General features: G+C 38.5%; 2 protein-coding genes across 2 annotated transcripts in view; one reads left to right on the top strand and one right to left on the bottom strand.

Annotated features, from left to right (window-relative positions):
* Positions 1-18,956, bottom strand: part of LOC113239924 (serine/threonine-protein kinase D1) — a 77,169-nt gene that overhangs the window by 13,591 nt on the left and 44,622 nt on the right. The window contains exons 2-6 of the mRNA XM_026477083.1: positions 4,093-4,262; positions 3,586-3,730; positions 3,078-3,221; positions 2,739-2,893; positions 693-933 (exon numbers count right to left, since the gene is read on the bottom strand). Coding sequence (XP_026332868.1) covers positions 693-933; positions 2,739-2,893; positions 3,078-3,221; positions 3,586-3,730; positions 4,093-4,215 — 808 coding nt within the window. The 5' untranslated portion in view covers positions 4,216-4,262. The remainder of the gene's footprint in view (positions 1-692; positions 934-2,738; positions 2,894-3,077; positions 3,222-3,585; positions 3,731-4,092; positions 4,263-18,956) is intronic.
* On the top strand, positions 17,554-18,294 carry LOC113239895. The gene is made up of 2 exons (XM_026477057.1): positions 17,554-18,103; positions 18,171-18,294. The coding sequence occupies exons 1-2, from the start codon at positions 17,736-17,738 to the stop codon at positions 18,292-18,294; spliced, it is 492 nt and encodes a 163-aa protein (XP_026332842.1). The 5' UTR covers positions 17,554-17,735.

Below are 18,956 nucleotides of genomic sequence, written 5' to 3'. Positions count from 1 at the left end.
TAGGAACCTAAGTTTTCACATAAAAAGTTATGTGAAAACAATTTTGGCATAGTAAATTTTTTGTAGTGCTGATCAATTCAATTTTATATAGAGATCATCATTTCAAAGTAAAAATTGGAACAACAAAAGTTGGTCAAATTTCATAAAGAAAAATTCATACAAAATAAATAAAAATCAAATTTAATAAACATTTTATTAAATTTGATCTACTTCTCAGCAGAAGTTCGGGACAGCTCCCGATTATTTTCTTCCAATATAATAAAATCATTTTTATAAGAAACTCGAGTTTATCAGCATTAAAAAAATATTGTAAATTTTGTATGAAAAATCGTTTTATTAAATTTTACCAACTTCTGTGGTCCCGATTTTTTCGTCCCATACAATGAAATTATCCCTTCACGAAACTGAGTCGAAAATGTCGACCAATTTTATTAATTTTTTATGGATAACTCACGTTTGACTAAAAATGTACTATGCCAAAATTGTTTTCACAATAAAGATTTACTAGCGCCTAAGACAGTTTCCTTGTATCTTCTACGGCTGCGGATTTCTCCATACCATTAAAAAAAAACGCACTCCGTATAATCGGAGTGGTCAATCGTACCTCTCGTTCGAAGTAAGACAGAAACGTAGAAACGGTGAAAACATGTTTAGGACAGGAATTAGCGAGAAAAGGAAAGAACGAGACGAACCATGGTTGTCCCTGACTTCGCCGCCGCAGTCCTTGGGCACGAAGGGCAGGCACTTGCGGTGCGCGTTGTAGTGGCAGTCGCGGCACTGCAGCCCCTGCTTGAAGAGCCCGCGCAGCAGCTTCTTGCAGTGGCGGCAGACGGTGAGGCGCGTGTACGAGTGCACCTCGAAGGTGTGCGGGATGCCCAGCGCGGCGCCGGGCCAGCCCGACACGGAGCCGGCGCGCGACGGCGAGCGGCTGCGCTTGCCGCTGCCCAGCTGCGGGCACACAACCGTCTCTCGCCGTTCTGTGTTTATGTCTTAACCAGGAACTCCTCGCTAAGCAAATGGCGTCACTGGTTAGGTGAAGCCGATATATTTTTTGAAGATGGAGAAACCGAATTCCGAGTATTCCGTTTCTCATCTGCAATCAAAACGCCAAAACTTCGGATTTGGCCCCGTTTCACATGTTTATCTGATTTTTTACCGATTTGCATTAAATGAGGAAGTGATAGCTGAAATAGAGTCGTATTTTTCGGTTTGACAAAAATATTATTTTGATAGTTTGAAGAAGTCGGGATACCGCCGGTCAAGGTGTACAGTGCCAAAAGAAGATAACGTCGAAAAATAAACCATAATTAAAAAAAAGTTTTTCCTTCTCAAAATCACAAACTTATGAAACCGCCCTCGTAAATCACCTCGGAGTATTTTTATCTATTTTGCGGTAATTATAGATTCGCGTTATTCCGATGCACTTAAAAATAAAATGAACTGCGTAGTGTAGTTTTACGCTAACACCAGTTTATTTTAGATTATTTTAAGGCAATGCTCGAAAAAAGTTTATCGTACTCGAAGAGGGTGATGGGTATTTGAAATAAAACACGAAATTTGAAAATTAATAACGTTTATTGTGAAATTAAATTACAAAGAGTAAAATTTACCCACCACCCTATTCTGAGTTAAAACTTAAATTAAACGACGATATAATAAGGAGTAAAAAGTCATGCGAGTGGACGGATTTAAAATATATTTAAACAAAATTACCTAGCCTTTTAGTAATACACTTTGCGTGTAAAACACTGATAACTGATCGCACAATACCACGAAAGAGTGTAGTAAAACTTGAGATTTCTAAATAAATACTGGCGACACCTTGGAGTACATGATTTTTAACAATAAAATAAAGAAAGAAAATAGTTGTTAACACACTGCTGGTCAAAAAATACGGTAATAAAGCACTTTACATATATTATTTTTATCTTAAATAGACGAAGGCTTGGTCACAGATGCTAAGCGCTTGAGGATGGTACGCGTTTGTCCAAAACTGCCCATTCCCTCTGGTTTATTTCTCTAATGAACCTATACTTGTCACGAATGGTGAAGTCCGTTCAAATAATTTTACCGCATTCTCTCGTAACACTTAACACATATATTGTGCGATTATTATTTATTTATTGGAATGTTACCACCTAAGATATAAATTACAATTTGTTAATATTACGAAATTATATAGAACCACAAAATATTGTCATTCAATGTGAGGTCAATGGTTGGATTATATTTATTTTGTAAAATAATTACAATTAAGGCCTCTGTGCCGTTGTTATTTTGTTAATATAATGAGAACGTTGTGAGCAAAATCTTACATTGCACCAATTGGAATACTGATTGTTGTATGTTTCGCGTCGTTTTATAGAGAATTTACCACTCGGACACTCGACTATCGCGGGTCCAGTCGATAAAATGTATACCAATCTGATTCGAACAAATAGTGCACAAGCGGTTACACATCATCGATTTTTTACATTAGACTGGCAATAATCGAATGTCAACTCAAAGCAGCGGAGAAACGCACTTGAACAAATCTACAAACTACGCGCGTCAACTACACCGCCCAACTCGAAAGCGGGTCTCGTGTTCCACTTGAAATTTAGGGAATGGCTGTTGTTAGTAAATGCGTAGGACTCAGGCCGCGCGGTCGGTCCCCGGCTGCCGAGCAGGCCCAGCCTTCGCGCGAGTCAGTCCGCGGCGTCGGCCCTCCCGGTGACGAGGTCCGCGAGGCGCCTTACCAGCGAGTCGTCGTGCGACGCGTGCGAGTGCGTCGAGCCGCGCGACGGGCTGCGCGGGGCGCCCGACGTGCGCCGCGTCGACGTCAGCAGCGCGGGCGCCGTGCAGTTGGACGGGACCTTAACGGCGCAGCGTTTGTGGTAGTTCAGACCGCACCCTGCAATCAGTTGGTATCTCGCTTTCATTCACGGTTATTACCCGAAAGGACGGTTACGATTTTAGCGGCGCATTTTGGTTATGTTATTCAGTTTAACATGTATTCATGTCGCAAGGACATGCAATAAGCCAGATCGACAGATGTTAGAATACACTGTGAAAATGTCTCCAATTTAACAAGTTACCTTCGCATTTGAGTCCCTGTCGCACGAGACCGAAGAGCATCTCCCCGCAGAAATCGCAAAAAGTGGGCGCCTTGTACGAGTGCACGGCTAGAGCGTGAGGTCGTGGCGCCGGCGCAGCCTCCAGCCCGCCATCGCAGATCAGAGCTGCAATACACAAGCGTCACTCTAAACGTTTGCCACCTACAAGAACTTTCGAAAGGTGTTGAAGGGAACAATATTCTGGATAACTTTCCATTACCCTTCCGTACACGTTTATGATTCCAAATTCGCATAAAAAAGGAATTCCTGCGTATGCTTAGACACGTTATTTACGTACGAGTTTCAACAACTGTTGGTAATGGACAAATTTTATGAAAAAGGAGTAATGAGGCGGTTGTAAAAGAAGCTCCTGGCCGGGTCACAAGAACGCGTGGACATTGCAAGTGTAGCTCAGATCTCAAAAAACTCGTCTGTTAGAAGGAACAATTTTCGCTGTAAGTATTCAGATGCAAGAAAGTATGGTACTTACGGTTGGCGGTGAGCACGATCTCGACGAGGGTTTCGTCCGTGACGTCAGTGCCAGAATTGACGAGTTGTAAAACGTTGGGGGAGCAATAGTCGTGCCGGAACAGTAGGATGCGCTCGGATAGCCGGCTCAGGCCGTTGTCCGGGATCTATGTCGTAAACATGATCGGTATTTCGACAAAATCAATACAATATGTTACCAGTAACAAGTATTGATATATATGTATTCAGTGTTAATACGCATGTATACCTATTATAAAAGCGTAACTAATATCTTACAACGGAACAAGGTGAAATGAATGCGCTTAATGATTTTGATGTTTATTGCGTGCGCCGCGCTCGCTGGCCCAGTTCATATCTTCGACGGGCAGGTTTTATCTCAATGTTTTTCTCACCTTTAATGAAAACAAGTGCTACTAACGAAGAGGCAACAGTTCTCCTATTAGGCTATCACTGCTTCCGCATGTGCAGTATATTGTTGCGTGATTCATTATCGTATCATATTCGTTACCTTGTCGTGCACGAACTTGACGGCGAGGTCCTTGAGGTGCGCGAGCGTGAGCAGGTGCGCGGGCGCCTGCACGGCGTCCCGCACGACGCCCAGCTGGAACATGAACGTCACCTCGTCCTCCATGTCCCCCCCTCACCTCACCCGCCGGCCGCGCCGCCGCCGCCGCCTAGCTGCAAAAACACGTTACAATTAGAATTGTGTTAGGTAACTGTAAACTTGGGTAGATTCAAAAGAAACTTAAGATACCACTTTTGACGCACATTGAGTGTGATGGAATAAAACGTGCCGAATTGCTTTATGAAAATGATAAAAAATATTGCGCACGTTATCTCCTCTCACCGATTTAATTAGGAGTGCATTATATTAAACGTTCTGTGTTTGTCCGCCAGTAAAGGTACCCTAAACTTTTGAGATACATGCAGGTTTCAAGCGTTAACTAAAAACACTGTCATTTAGTGAAAGAATTAAATCCCCTTAGAAGGCCGCCATGAGGTGATTTTTTCTGTAGATCGACACATTTTAACGCACACAATTAAACAATATGCGTTAATTTCTTTAATAAATAATAGAGAAGTACATTACGTACGTAGTATTTTTATTCATCATTGAGTTACCTAAACCTTTGCCAACATTTTTGGATAACATTATAAATTAAACTCTGCCAAGGTGAATCACGTGTTTTTTTCCCTTAATTTATAAGATAAATATGTTTCGCGGAAAAGGTGATAAAAATATTCACTAGTTATTAACGATATAAATGTAAATAAATATTGATAAAATTAATTGAGCTGTGACCTGGTTACGTTTGACACTTGTTTTATTTTTGAGACTGTTATTTACAAAAGTATAATGAATTTGATGAGAAATACCTAACTGTTTTGTAGAAGAGTGGCCCATTCACGTTGACTCGTTCAAATAACGATTTTTGAAGTGCGAGCAGTTTGATAACAGCTACTGGTAACGTTAGTATGAGTACATCCATTGTCGACCTCCGTGGTCGAGTGGCATGCACACCGGTTTTAATGGTGTCGCCATCTCTGTAATCCCGGATTCGATACCTGGCCGGGTCAATATAGGAAAACTAACTTTTCTATATTGTCCTGGGTCTGTATGTTTGTGGTATCTTCGTTGTTTCCGAGTTCCATAACACAAGTACTTCACTTGTTTTGTAGCAGTAGAGGTCCTTGTGAAAGAGTTCGTCAAGGGAAATACTGCCATCTAATTTATTTCTGCCGCCAAGCAGTAATGTTAGCATTGCCGCGTTCCGGTTTTGAAGGGTAAGGGTGCTGGTGAAATGACAGGCACATGGGACTTATCAACTTATGTCTTAAAGTGACGGGCGCAGTGGCAGTGTCTCTCAGATCTTTGCGATTTAAATGAGTGGCACTGCAACTGTTATGGACAGGCGCACAACTTGTTCGTCCCGTCTCTTTTTATTATATGTAAATTTAATATTGAAAATGGTATTAAAATAGGTAAATTGTAATTTTTAAGGAACTTAGGTATTTTAATTCTTTTTTCAACAGGATATTGCACGCGAATTCGAAAGAAAACGAAACAGTGACAAAAAGTGAGTTCGACTTTTTTTAATAAAATATATGTGCGCATTTCACCTCCATCTCACCTGATGGAAAGTGACGATGAGGTCGACGATGGAGCACGCACACGTAAATAATGCCTTCAATATGTAGGCACGGAGGCAATTACAATTTAAAGTACAATGTTAAGAGATAATTTGATAGTTACTAATACATATAGGGCGCACTATAAGTTTCCGGAACTGGTCGCTTACGCAAACAATATTTAAAAAGTAATTACAAGATTTGAAAATGGATCTCTTTGGCCGTAGAATGCAGTTTGTTTCGTCTGACTGCCACTTGTTTTTACATTGTGGCGTCATTATAGAAATTGGTTGTCTACATCACCATGGATTTAACTCGTGAAAATTTTCGTAGTATGATTTTCTACCACTTTAAGTGTAATTTAACAGCTCAGCGGAGCTTGACTCGGCTTCAAACTGCTTTTGGTGATGAAGCATCATGCAAGACGACTATTTATATCTGGTTTTCAGAATTCAAACGCGGTCGTGTGAATCTCAGTGACGAATTTCGTGATGGTCGCTCGTCCACTGCTGTGAACAACAAAAACATCGATGCTGTGCACCGTAGGATCAAAACAGACAGACATGTGACATACCATGAAATTCGGGCATCTTTAGGCTTAGGCATGAGTCATATAATCAATACTACACAAACAACTACGAGAAATATAATCAATACTACACAAACAACTACGAGAAATATAATCAATACTACACAAACATTTGGGTGTGAAAAAGCTGTGCTCTCGGTGGATCCCACACAATTTGACTGAGGCTCAAAAAACGGATCGCGTTCAACGAAGGAGCGTCAAATTTGGTGTGGGTGTGGGACATAGTACACAAGTGACGAAACATGGATTTATAGTTACGATCCCAAAACAACGCAGCAATCGAGCGTATGGGTCTTTTGAGATGAGCCGAAACCAACCAAAGTGGCGCGCGTGCAAAGTGCCTCTAAGCGGATGATTGCTTATTTTTTTAATAAAACTGGACACATGACTACTGTTGCTTTGGAGAATCGTTGTACCGTGAAAAGTGATTTGTACACGACAATTTGTTTGCCGGAAGTTATTGACACTCTGTAATAATAACCGTAAACGCCGTATCATCTTGCACCACCATAGTGCCAGTTCTCACACGGCCAGAGAAACAAATAAATTTTTAAAGGTGAACAACGTTGACCTTATGAGCCATCACGCGTGCAGTCCCGACCTGGCACCTTGTGATTTTTATTTATTTCCAAAAATTAAGAACAAGTTACGCGGTCAACGATTTTCATCACCTGAAGAGGCGGTCGAAGAGTATGAAAAATATGTTTCAGAGATTGTCTAGGAGAAGTGGCATAAACGTTTTCAAAATTGGTTCATTCGTATGAAAAAGTGCATTAACGCTAACGGAGATTATTTTGAGAAACAATAAATTAATTTCTGACCATTTATGGTATTTTTTTCTTATTCATTCCGGATATTCATAGTGCGCCCCACGTATAAACAATAACAGTTAATATAATAAACCAACCAAATTAAATTACACTTTCTTCGAAGTGATTCCATGTAGTGCAAAATAAATTTCTATTTGTACGATTTCTGATGATACCGAAAAAAAGAATTTTTTTGGACGTTAGAGGCTTCACTGGCATTTTCTGTAGACAATGAGGATGTGACATTAATACGAAATGAGAAAATGTCGCAACGTTTGAAGAGCACCCCAGAGTTCGATCTTATGAGTGAGTTTCGTAGATGACCCAAGTCTGATCTTTCTTATTGAAGAGATATATTAAGAACTGAACCCTAATCTTTCATACAGTTTTGTGGATTTTTAAATGCGAGTCTCGGCTACGTCCGAAACAAGATCTTTCTCATAAATGAATGCAGACAATCAAAAAACCGACCTCAAAAGTACGTGGAATTACATCTATTTGCCAAGTTTTTTTGAAATCGGTTACCGGAAAGTGTGCAAACCCGGATTCATCCCCTAGTTCGCCACTATACGGGACTAATACAGGACACAGGAGATAATAAAAATCGGTTGTCACTACTCAAAGTATATTGAGAGAGAAAAACGCCTTGAATTAGAGAATAGCAAAATCAACCATTTAAATAATTTATAATATTCAAATAATTGCTCCTTATAATAAGATTTAGGCGCTATTTATAAAAATAAATCATCATGCGTGAACAGCCACTCTTAGAGGTGGATGATTTTCTTCAAAATTAAATGGAACCACTATGGAGGTACCCCTCTTTCCAACAAAAAAAGACTCATGAAAATCGGTGTACAAATACCGGAGTTATCGCGTAACATATATACAAAAAACATACAGTCGAATTGAGAACCTCCTCCTTTTTTTAAAGTCGGTTAATAAATATAAGCCAACTACCATCATGGGCTTATGTGCTCAAATTTAGAATACAATTTAATGATCCAATAAGATTAGCTGCTTCACAAAATTCAAATCCATTTTGTTTACATAGCAAATACCGAATATAAAGTAGATAGGCATTTTTTAGATAAACGTATTCTACTGAGGTGATATTGTGATCAACGGCGTGTCATTTTACGTAAAAAATACGTAGATGGCGCTTTATGAGATATGATCAATCACACTGATCCGTGGACCTAGCTCTCGTGGCGAAGTAGACTCGGTACGTGGATAAGACTCTTGTTGTGATGTGTTCAAGTTACACTTAACGCAAAACATTAAATCTTCATTTCGAGCTGCCTTCCTTACCTGTGGACCTACAGTCATCCGTGGTGGCACTTATTACTGTACACAATACGATATCTTAGTTCGATATTATTAGCAATTTGATTTCACGACACTCCGGGAACAGAAGGAATAATCTCATTATAAGCTGAGGTCTTGTAGGTTCTTGTCTAATCATTGAAAAAAATACGTCTGAAAATAATAATTTTGAACAGAAGGAATAATCTCATTATAAGCTGAGGTCTTGTAGGTTCTTGTCTAATCATTGAAAAAAATACGTCTGAAAATAATAATTTTGCAGAAACTAGTATCACGAAACACCTCAGTTTTACCTGTAAACGTAGCACTTTATCTACTACAATAGTAAGGAAGGTCAGTTATTAATCTCATTCCCAGATACGGGCGCCTCACGCAAGTTAGATCGTCGCCCGTCGACCTTTAAAAGAAAGATCGCAAAATTGCAATGCACTGCAATTACTTTAAGAAGTCTTCACGTTCACTGTAAGTATGCAAGCCAACACTCAATGCTCGAATTCAATCTCCTTATGCGACCAGATAGACAGTGTGACGATAAAGTGATTATTTACACGGCGCCTTAAGATCCGCTGGTACCGAATTTCGTAGTCCATCTGGCGTTTAATAACAAATTACGCATTTCTAATTTAAACCATCAATATGGGATCCATGAATACTTCATTATAGTTAGGTAGTCATATATATATAATATAAATATATATATCCCGCGAAGCTACTTAATGAAATCAAATGGCAATCTACATTCAATAGCCGATGACCCTGACATACAATGCTTAACTGATAATCACCAATACAATTCACACCCGTCACGATAACGCACCGCAGCAATATAGGTCATTTTTAAATTATGTTACGAAATTTCACTTTGTGAAAGCGTGTGGGTCCTCCATACAGCTGCCCGTTTTATCTCTTTATTTGTGTGCGCTCATACAAATTATTTTTAAATCGAACAGATTTCTTCTGCGTGATCACTTCCATGTGAGATTCTTTATATTCCACATTAAGTATCTGTACGAGTTCACTTTATTGTGAAATTCTTTATAAGAGCAATACATGAATATATTTTAAACTATCATAACTATTTATACATTCTTAGAGAATATCTCCGCTGTTCTTGATCCAGGGTCATAAGGTGCTTTATACAATTTGTTCAATATCTAAAAGTGGCGGATGAAAAGTTCGCGGCCAGAGTACACAATGAAAGAAAAGTAAGGTTAGCACGTCGGATAAAAAGTACTGGAACAAATCAACAGATGGCGCCACAAAATGAAAATCTATATTTAGTCTTCTTTTTATTTTTCCTTTTTAATCTTCCATCAACACCCATTATTGCAAGTTACGATGTTTTCATATTCAATTGAAATTTCAATCAATGTTCTGCCATCTAGCGGTTAATTGCTGAATCAGGACGAATTTGAGTTATTAATTTAGTTCTCCAAAAAAGAAATGATCATACTGCAGGGGCGTAAGCTTTACTTTCGTTTCTTGTAACAAAAAAATGATTTCGATAAACAGAAAATTGAAAATTTAATCAAATAAACTTAAATGCTATGGAATACACTTTGAATCAAATTTGTGTGGATTCTGGAGCCATGTCGTCTTTCCATACATCTTTGTCTAACACGTAGTCTTCAATTTTGTAATATGATTTTTCGATCAAAATATTTTTAATTTAGTTTTTAAACTTAGGGAATGATAAACTTAATATATGCTCCGGAATCTTATTGTAAAAACGTATACAGTTCCCCATAAAAGAGTAGTTTACCTTGGTTAAACGAAATCGTGGTACCATGAGTTTGGACTTAGCTCTAAGGTTAATATTATGGATATCTTCTTTCTTATTGAAATTATGTATATTTTTACGGGCATATAAAATATTTGAGTAAATGTACTGTGATGCCACAGTCATGATACCAGTCTCCTTAAACTTTTCTCTGAGAGAAACCCGAGAGCCTAGACGGTACACGGAACGAATCGCTCGTTTTTGCAATACAAATATGGTTTGAATATCTGCCGCTTTACCCCACATGAGAATCCCGTAGGACATTATACTATGGAAGTAACTAAAGTAAACTAGTCTAGCAGTACTAACATCGGTAAGCTAACGTATTCTGCGTACTGCGTATGCAGCGGAGCTTAATCTACTGGCCAGGGAAGATATATGTGGCAACCATTGAAGTTTACTATCTAAGGTCACTCCCAAGAAGACTACTTTATTAACAAAGTCTAACTTTTCTCCGTTTATTTCTATGCTTGGACTAGTCGATTTTACGTTAGGTAATTCAAATTTAACACATTTTGTCTTCTTGGCATCAAGCAATAAATTGTTAGCATTAAACCAATAAACTACCTTAGAGAGGGTATCATTAATATGGTCATAGTTAATATCATGTCTGTCTGTTTTAAAAATCAAGGATGTGTCATCAGCAAACAACACTATTTCGCAATGGTCCTTAACAAAGAATGTCAGATCATTAATATAAATCAGAAATAAGAAAGCCTCAAGTATTGAGCCCTGCGGAACACCCATTTTTACCGGAGAACCCAAAGAAGACACACCATTTATGTCTACTTTCTGAATTCTACCGTTGAGATATGACGAGACAAGTTTCGACGCCTTGCCATTTACACCGTAATGTTCCAGCTTCCTAACAAGAGTAATATGATCAACGCAATCAAATGCCTTTGAGAGGTCACAGAAAACACCAATAGCGTTCTGGGACCTTTCCCAAGCATCAAAGACGTGTTTTAGTAACGCTACCCCCGCATCGCTAGTCGATCTACCACTAGTAAACCCATATTGTTCACTATGAAAAATATGATGATCGTTTAGATTTTTGTGCCTGCTGCTTTTGCAAATTTAAAATGATCATTTAAATCTTAGAGGATGGAAAAAAATAAAAGAAAGGAGTTGCCCTAACTACGGAATGAACGTGCATACCTAAACAAAAATTGAACGAACAAATGGCGGTTTTATTTAGTGTAGTACCATAATCTATCGAAAAGTCATTAACGACATGTAAACATTTAATTAAAGTAGATCAATATTACATTTGGGAATATTTTAGGTTATATGGGAATATCCGGGAATGTCACATGAAATTTTGAATTTATTGTTTTGCGTTTACAAATACTCAAATATTACGAAAAGTGAATTTGCACAGAAAAAAATAATATTTTGTAATTTGAGAGTATATAAAAAAGAGAAAACTTTGAATTGACTACCTCTGGCCGAGCGCCTTTGATTTGTGCAGAAAAATCGACACTTCCCCGAAGTGAGACAAGTAGTCACGAGTGACTGCGAGTTGTGACAAGACACGTCAAACGAGCTCTATACGTTAGCGCTCGCCTTCACTCGGTCAGGGAAGCGAGTGACACCGAACGATGGCAAGGCAAGGCAAGGCAAATGGCTGTCTATACGTTGGCCTTCACCCGGCAACGTTAGACCGACATGGTCTTTGTATTGCTGGTTTTATAAAATAAGAATCATTAGTAGTTAGAGTTGTCAATGGGAAAAAATTGGAAACGAGTGGATAATTTTGTTTTCAGGAACTGAGAATGCCTAGTAAATGAGTCGTGTTTAATTTAAATTAAATATAAAATTATTTACCAATAAACCTAATGATGGAATTGCATTATCATGTAATCTAGTTACATTCAAAGTTATGTTAAAATTTGACTCTTCAAAATGAAGCGAATAAAATAAATGAAGACGGTCTTTGATTCAATGTTTATATTCGGCACTATTATACGGCGGTATGATTTCCAATCATTCTTTTTTCTTCTTTGATTTGTAGGTAAACTTGAAATAGTAAAAATAATAATAATAAAATAATAAAAACCTGGCAGTGAATTATTTTAATAACAGAATATCGATAATATGGACGCTTCCAAGAACAACACTATCTCAAAATAATCGTTAACAACAATCATCAAAATATACAAACAAACAGGCAATCTGAAGAAACCAAAGCAAAATTTGGTAAGATTTATGAATAAACTACTAAATATGTCTAATTACATGAGACATTTGGGGTTTTGTGTGATTTATAGACAGAAAAATAACACGTGGCTGTACAATGTTACATTCGGTTACTTCGCTTTTTCAAATGCTATATCCCGTAATGCTGCAGCGACGAATTTGTATTAATACTTAATTGTTCTCACTGTCAATATTTTTGTCCATTTTATTACAATATATGCGAATAATTCAATAAAACACTTGGAAAAGCATTTGTTTCGACATTTGAAGTACTTCCCTTTGACAACCGTATCATGTACCTCATGTACTGCGAATGGACACGGTTGGCATTTAAGATGACGTTACATATTTTCGATTCCCGTGTTTGACACAGACCAATGTAATGCAATCTCTTTTGGGTTAAGACGGCATGTTTTCAAAGACGAAATGCATCATATAACGTCTGATTTATATATGTCAACATAACATGGCCTTTAGTATCCATAATCTAAGATTTAAATTTTATTTTTTTCCATCCTCTAAGATTTAAATACATGCCACTTGTCAATTTAGCCAAAAAAATTAGATAAAAATCTGTTCCGTTCCATGGGATTACGTTCCGTTGTACGTTAGAAAATTGCAGGTCAAAAAAATTTTGTTTTTAATTCAGAATTTCTAGAGAGATCTTTACAAAAAACTAACTGATAGCCTGGTTAAAATTTCCATTCATTTTAGTACCACTAATGGAACTACTCTTGCGAACCTTACCGGACTGCGAGAAATTTTCCTTTAACGGAACTTGATAATGAATATTCATTTTTAACTCCCGGCGCAAAAAGTGTTGTGGTTATTAGTTTGAAGTCTTTGTCTATGTGCCTGTCTGTGACATCGTAGTTCCCAAACGAATGGACTAATCTCACAGTGGGTTTTATTTATTTGAAGGCTAATTTAATAGGAATGGTTCTCAGGCATGTTTGATGTTCAGCTCTTTTCCCAGTCAGTGTCGGGATCTCATGAAACGAATATTTATTTCATTTCCATTTGGCCGAGCGACTTGAAATTCGGTACCTATACTATGGAAATCCGGTGACATTATATTGGTCTGATGCTGCAATTAGGATAGTCTGCTGACTAATTATTCTTTCAACTATTTACAATAGAATTATCATGTTTGTGCTCATTGAAATGGTCTCGTTGCGTTATTAACTTAGAGACGGTGACTTTGTATGATTTTGGAGTAGGTACACTGTTTTGTATCGGAGTTTTTTTAATTTTAAGTTTTAAGTAACAATAGGTAGTTAGATTTGGAGACCTAGTATCATTAGGAGAAGAGCATGATATGTGTATGCGGCATGTCCAGTTCATGTCAGTTCTGGCAACGTAACAAGAAACCCGGCGTGTGTCGCCGCGGCACGCCTCACCCGCCTCGCAAGCCCGTTTGAATGTCTGATCGGGCAGATGACGGCGTTACTGCTCCCTCCTAGTCGGGTAAGTACGGATTATGACCGGTGCAATTCGAAACCCGTGAGCACATGATTAAGTTGTTACTTGACGCTTGCAGTTGGGAGGTTTCGTTTAATATCCGCTGTAAAGTTGCAAATTTATTCACTTTCGAGAGGGTAGGAATGATGTCATCCTTTATTGAGTACAAACCCAATCTGAACGAGCATAAAACCAACTTTCTATTCTATTTTATTTTTTTATATAATAGCAACAATAATTTTAATGGTAACACTACTGACCAACATGTTCACAATTGCGTGACGTATTTAGCGGGAACCAATTAATATGTTCTAGGATGCGGATGACCAATCAGGTTGGTCCGGTTAATTGTTTACAATTGCTACCTGCCTCCGTGGCCGAACCGTTACCATGCCGGACTGCCACGCAGAGGTCCCAGGCTCGATTCCCGGGCCGGGAGAAATACAAATATGTATGGCCTACATTTATTTCTCTCGTGAGTTTGGGTGTAATTTGTGTTTGTCTATTAGTGTGTCCATGACACCCGTGACACAGGGTTTCCCTAACACGGGGCTATGTTGAGTGTGTGCGTTATTATTTACCTGTTTTATGCCTGTTTGTTTTCCTTGAATAATAATATATATATTTAATTAGTCGACACATTTGGCGAGAACCTATAAATAAGTACTAGTTACCGGAGTCATCGAGAGTAAACTAAGAGAAAATAATTATACTCTTAGTACTCTGCCTGTAAGTCTAGCTTATACTGATCCTCCGATCCTACGGTAAATTCTACAAAGTATCAATCAAATCATCATCATCATCACATCAATAAAAGTTAATCACGTCGGGTCTTCTCTCTTTAAGGTTAACAACCGCCGCCGACGAAGCGAAAACGCGAAAATAAATTTGTATAGCGGAGAATACGGTAGACCTGGAACTGTACTAGCTATGGTTCCCTTCCTTTGGACTATAATTCAGATGTACGCGCTCAACGACAGAATATATATTGAGAAATGACTAAATGGGAAAAGTGATAGCGTAAATTGTGACGAGTCTGTCTAGACTTAGCGTAAATGTAATATCATACATTTGTTTATCGGTCTAATTATCAACTGCAGCTCAGACTTTCTAAACAATAAACAAAGACGTAAATCCACTTACCTCTTAACTATTGAAAGAAGTGAAACTTCTTTCGTAGTGATAATAAAATTAAGCTGCCGATCATCATATACAGACCCGAATTAATTTGGAAAAGTTCCTTTCCCAAGTTGGTCCTATTGGGAATCGCACTCGTCACCTCGTCGTCCAGCGTACACAATGCTATCGGATGGGCCACCGAGATCGTCTTTCACTCCATTGTTTGTTTGTTTATTTTGTACGTTTTACATATTGATATCCATCGTAAGGTTGCTTCTGGACGGACTGCATGTGCGAAGACGATATGTAAAAATGCAGTCGACAGTGACTTCAAGTAGTTATCTCCACGAACTAATTTCAGGAGCTCAGTGTATCTGTTGGTGTCGAAATGGACGATGTGGCGGTGCACGAAAGAAGCATCCTCCCACAACACACAATTCCTTCCTGTACGTCTGGCTCACATTGGGGAACAATCGGCGAGTGCTTTGCGCCGATTAGCAAATCCTATCACGATCATGCCACGCATTATGGTGTATGCCATCGATACGATAAGGAGAAGGAGAATGCTACTTGTAGTTTATCACTGCATTCAGAACATTTATGACTTCAAACGCTGTTTTACATTTTATTAACGATTTAAACATATCACTATCGAAATCTTCAATTTTGATTTGTCATCCAATTCACGTCCGCAATCCCCGACTATACTCTGCGGTGGAATTTGCGATCAAAAATGTAAGCAAAGATGCTAATAAAAAAAGAACGTTTTATCATTAAGTTGATTAAACGCTCAAGTTGTCGTTACGCTTGCGCTGAGTGCGTAAACCAGCTGATATTCAAAAATACATAACACCTTTGGATCTCATATTTAATGAATTGCACACGATTAATTTATATAAGGCCGTAAATGTAGATTAATCCTGTCGGTCATTGACATATCGTAGCCGATGTCGTCGGTCTGTACACGTGACGGCAGGCGCGTCTCAGTCAATTGTTCAGTTTTCGGAGATAAGTCGCCCGTATTTCAGTTCAATGAACATTGTCAATGGTCTGTTTGTATTTATTAATGAGCGTAAATTTCGTCAAATGTTAATTTTATGCGAAATTTTAAAATGCGTCTGTACTTATTCCTCTCATATGTTTGACGGTACCCTTTAGAGTCACTAACCAGCTTCAAGGCCCTCGAATATGCACCTGCAGAACACTGCTCAGAAGCTCGCTAATGAATATTTATTGGTAATATTGAGTATCGATTTCAATTATGTAAACCTAGTAACCGAGTGACGGCTGATTAAACGATGTCATATAGTTGGCATAGTCATAAACGCACTTGGACTAAGGGCGACGTGTCTCGGTTAAGCGCGGGCCAGGACCCCTATTCAGAACTCTTCGATATTTTAACCGAATCGTTCGGTTGGATATCGTTCTCGAATCGAATGGAGCTCCGAGCTTCACAACATTCGCGTTAAACATTCGATCCAGATTCGGATACGATACCATTATTATGCAACAGCGTTTACGGAGTTAGTCGGTGAAATAGATTACAAAACTTTAGGCCTAAAATATAAGAATGCAGTGGTCTCGCATGAATATAAATTAATAAAATTTAACAAAATCCAAATCTTATTGGATATTCAAATAATAAGAGATTTCCACATTACATTCTTGCTCTGTAAACAATTGGACGTTCAGTAATTTTCATTCGATAACTGTGTTCTGAATAACGTTTGAGGTCCTCGGTCGAGAAGTTCGGGTAATCGTACGGGTGTGACGTCATTTCGGTTCGGTTTCGAATACGACAGTTTGACGATCGATTCGGGTGTTGTGAATAAAAATGAAAAGAAATCGTACGATATGAAATCGAACCGGTCGACAACTGAGTTATCGTAAGGTTCTGAATCGACACCCAAGCGTGACACGTGTCGGCTGTGACCTTTACCAATTTTAAAACGGGTTTATGTTGATATGTCAAGTTCCAAGAAACGGCTTGTGAACAAAATAACAAAGAGATTTGTCAGTGGATTTGTAAGGGTTCTGTTCTATTTTTCATGAAATTCCGATAAATTTTGTAGTACCTTCGATTACTGCTTTCAAGCAAAGAAAACAAAAATGTAATTGTTTCGAATTCGCATTCAGAAAACTGTTTCTTGACGATCATTCTATCCCTTATTTAATGCTATGCTATGAAAACGTGGAACTGGTGAAATTACAGGCACGTGAGACTTGTCAAATTACGTCTCAGGGTGACGGGCGCTGTGGCTGTGTCCTTCGAATCTTTGCTATTTAAAGCTCTGAGTGGCACTGTAACTGTTATGAAGAGGCTTGTAGCTTACCATCAGGCGTACGACTTGTTCCTCCCGTCACTTGATATTATGAAAAAAAAAGTCGATGCAAAGAAGTTGTGTAATTTAAGTAAGAATATAGATGTTTTCCCTAATTTTTCGCCGACAATATATTCTGAACGTTGACTGAAATATTGCCGTTTTACTGGGTTTTCTATTTATTTTAATACCTGACTAAAGCAGTTCAATGTTTGGCATTATATTTTAGTAGCGGTAGAGCTCTGTAGTACATGTGGGTAATATTGAAATAAACCAGTCGTTGTTTAGACCTTGAACAGTGTGTATCATTTATACATTTCACAACTACTACATGGTGTCAGGTGTGGCCTAAGGCAGAATAAGTGCAAAAATAGTGGTTTTGTGTTGTTTGTGAAGTGTGTGATATAACTGCAAACAATGACGAGCAAAACAACGACTCGCGGCGAACCGGCCGGGCCGAGCATGACGTACTCGGCAATACAACAACCGGCCGCCATGAGCGATGCGGGCAACGTACTTATGAACTGGCGTGAATGGAAAACCTTGTTCGATTGCTACATCATTGCAGCTGGAAAAGAAAAGGCGTCTTCTCGTGAGAAATGCGCTTTATTTCTACATGTCATTGGCAAAGCGGGCAGAGAAATATTTGAGGAACTAGACTTAGATGACAAGGCAAAAACTGATTACGACGAGCTGGTCCTAAGATTCACCATGCATTGTGATCCAGCTCGAAATGTTAATTTTGAAAGGCATTTGTTTTTTGAGATTTATCAAGGAGCGGAAAAGTATGAAAAATTTCTAAGTACCCTTAAATTACAAAGCAGTTTGTGAATTTGGAACTCTGCGAAATAGCCTTATCCTCACGCAAATGATACGAGGCATAAAAGGTTCATATATGCGGGAGAGACTACTGGCTATAAGCAAATTGGAGTTGGATGACGCCGTGTCATGGTGTCGCGCTGAGGAGGGCCCATAGGCGCGGGGGGCACCTGCTGCCGCCGCCTCATTGTTATCAGTCAGGTGTATGTGCGTGTGTGCGTGTGATAAGTGCGGTGGCACTCACAGTGAAAGTGATATGTGTGCAGCTCGTAAAGCAGTGTGTTATCGGTGCAAACGGGTGGGTCACTTTGCTAAATACTGCCGAATGAAGTCGTTACATGAAGTATCAGGTAACGAATGCGAGGAAGACGCCGAGTTATGTGAGTCATTACTATATAGTATATCTATATATACATAGAATGTTGAGTGTAAACCTTGGTTTGAATTGGTTTATGTAAACAAAATCTCTATCAAATTCAAACTAGACAGTGGCGCAGATGCCTCAGTGATGTCACTAAACTCTTTCAAGAAAGCAGGTTTCAATGACAAAATGTTAAAAAACAGTAATATAGTGTTGAGAGAAATTAGTAAATCGAAATTGTCTGTTTTATGTTGTTTTGAACCGGAGCTGGAATTTAATCAAATAAAATTATTGCAAAAAGTGTATGTACTTGATTTAGACTGTAATAACCTTTTAGGTTTGAATGCATGCATTATAATTTAGGATTGATAAAACGAATAAACGAATTGAACATAATGTCTTTGATGGTTTACGTTGTTTGCCATCTATATGCAAAGTAGACATAGATAAAAGTGCAA

Source organism: Hyposmocoma kahamanoa, unplaced genomic scaffold, assembly GCF_003589595.1.
Source record: "Hyposmocoma kahamanoa isolate Upper Pololo Valley unplaced genomic scaffold, ASM358959v1 117, whole genome shotgun sequence".
In the NCBI taxonomy this organism is placed as follows: Eukaryota; Metazoa; Arthropoda; class Insecta; order Lepidoptera; family Cosmopterigidae; genus Hyposmocoma; species Hyposmocoma kahamanoa.
Note: the sequence above shows the minus strand (reverse complement) of the source record. Positions and strands in the feature narration are given on the sequence as shown.

Bases quoted from the DNA above. Each gene is read 5' to 3' on its own strand.
- LOC113239895 (XM_026477057.1), top strand. From the start codon at position 17,736: ATGACGAGCAAAACAACGACTCGCGGCGAACCGGCCGGGCCGAGCATG. The intron at 18,104-18,170 runs GTATGAAAAATT...TCTGCGAAATAG, and splicing joins ATTTATCAAGGAGCGGAAAA to CCTTATCCTCACGCAAATGA.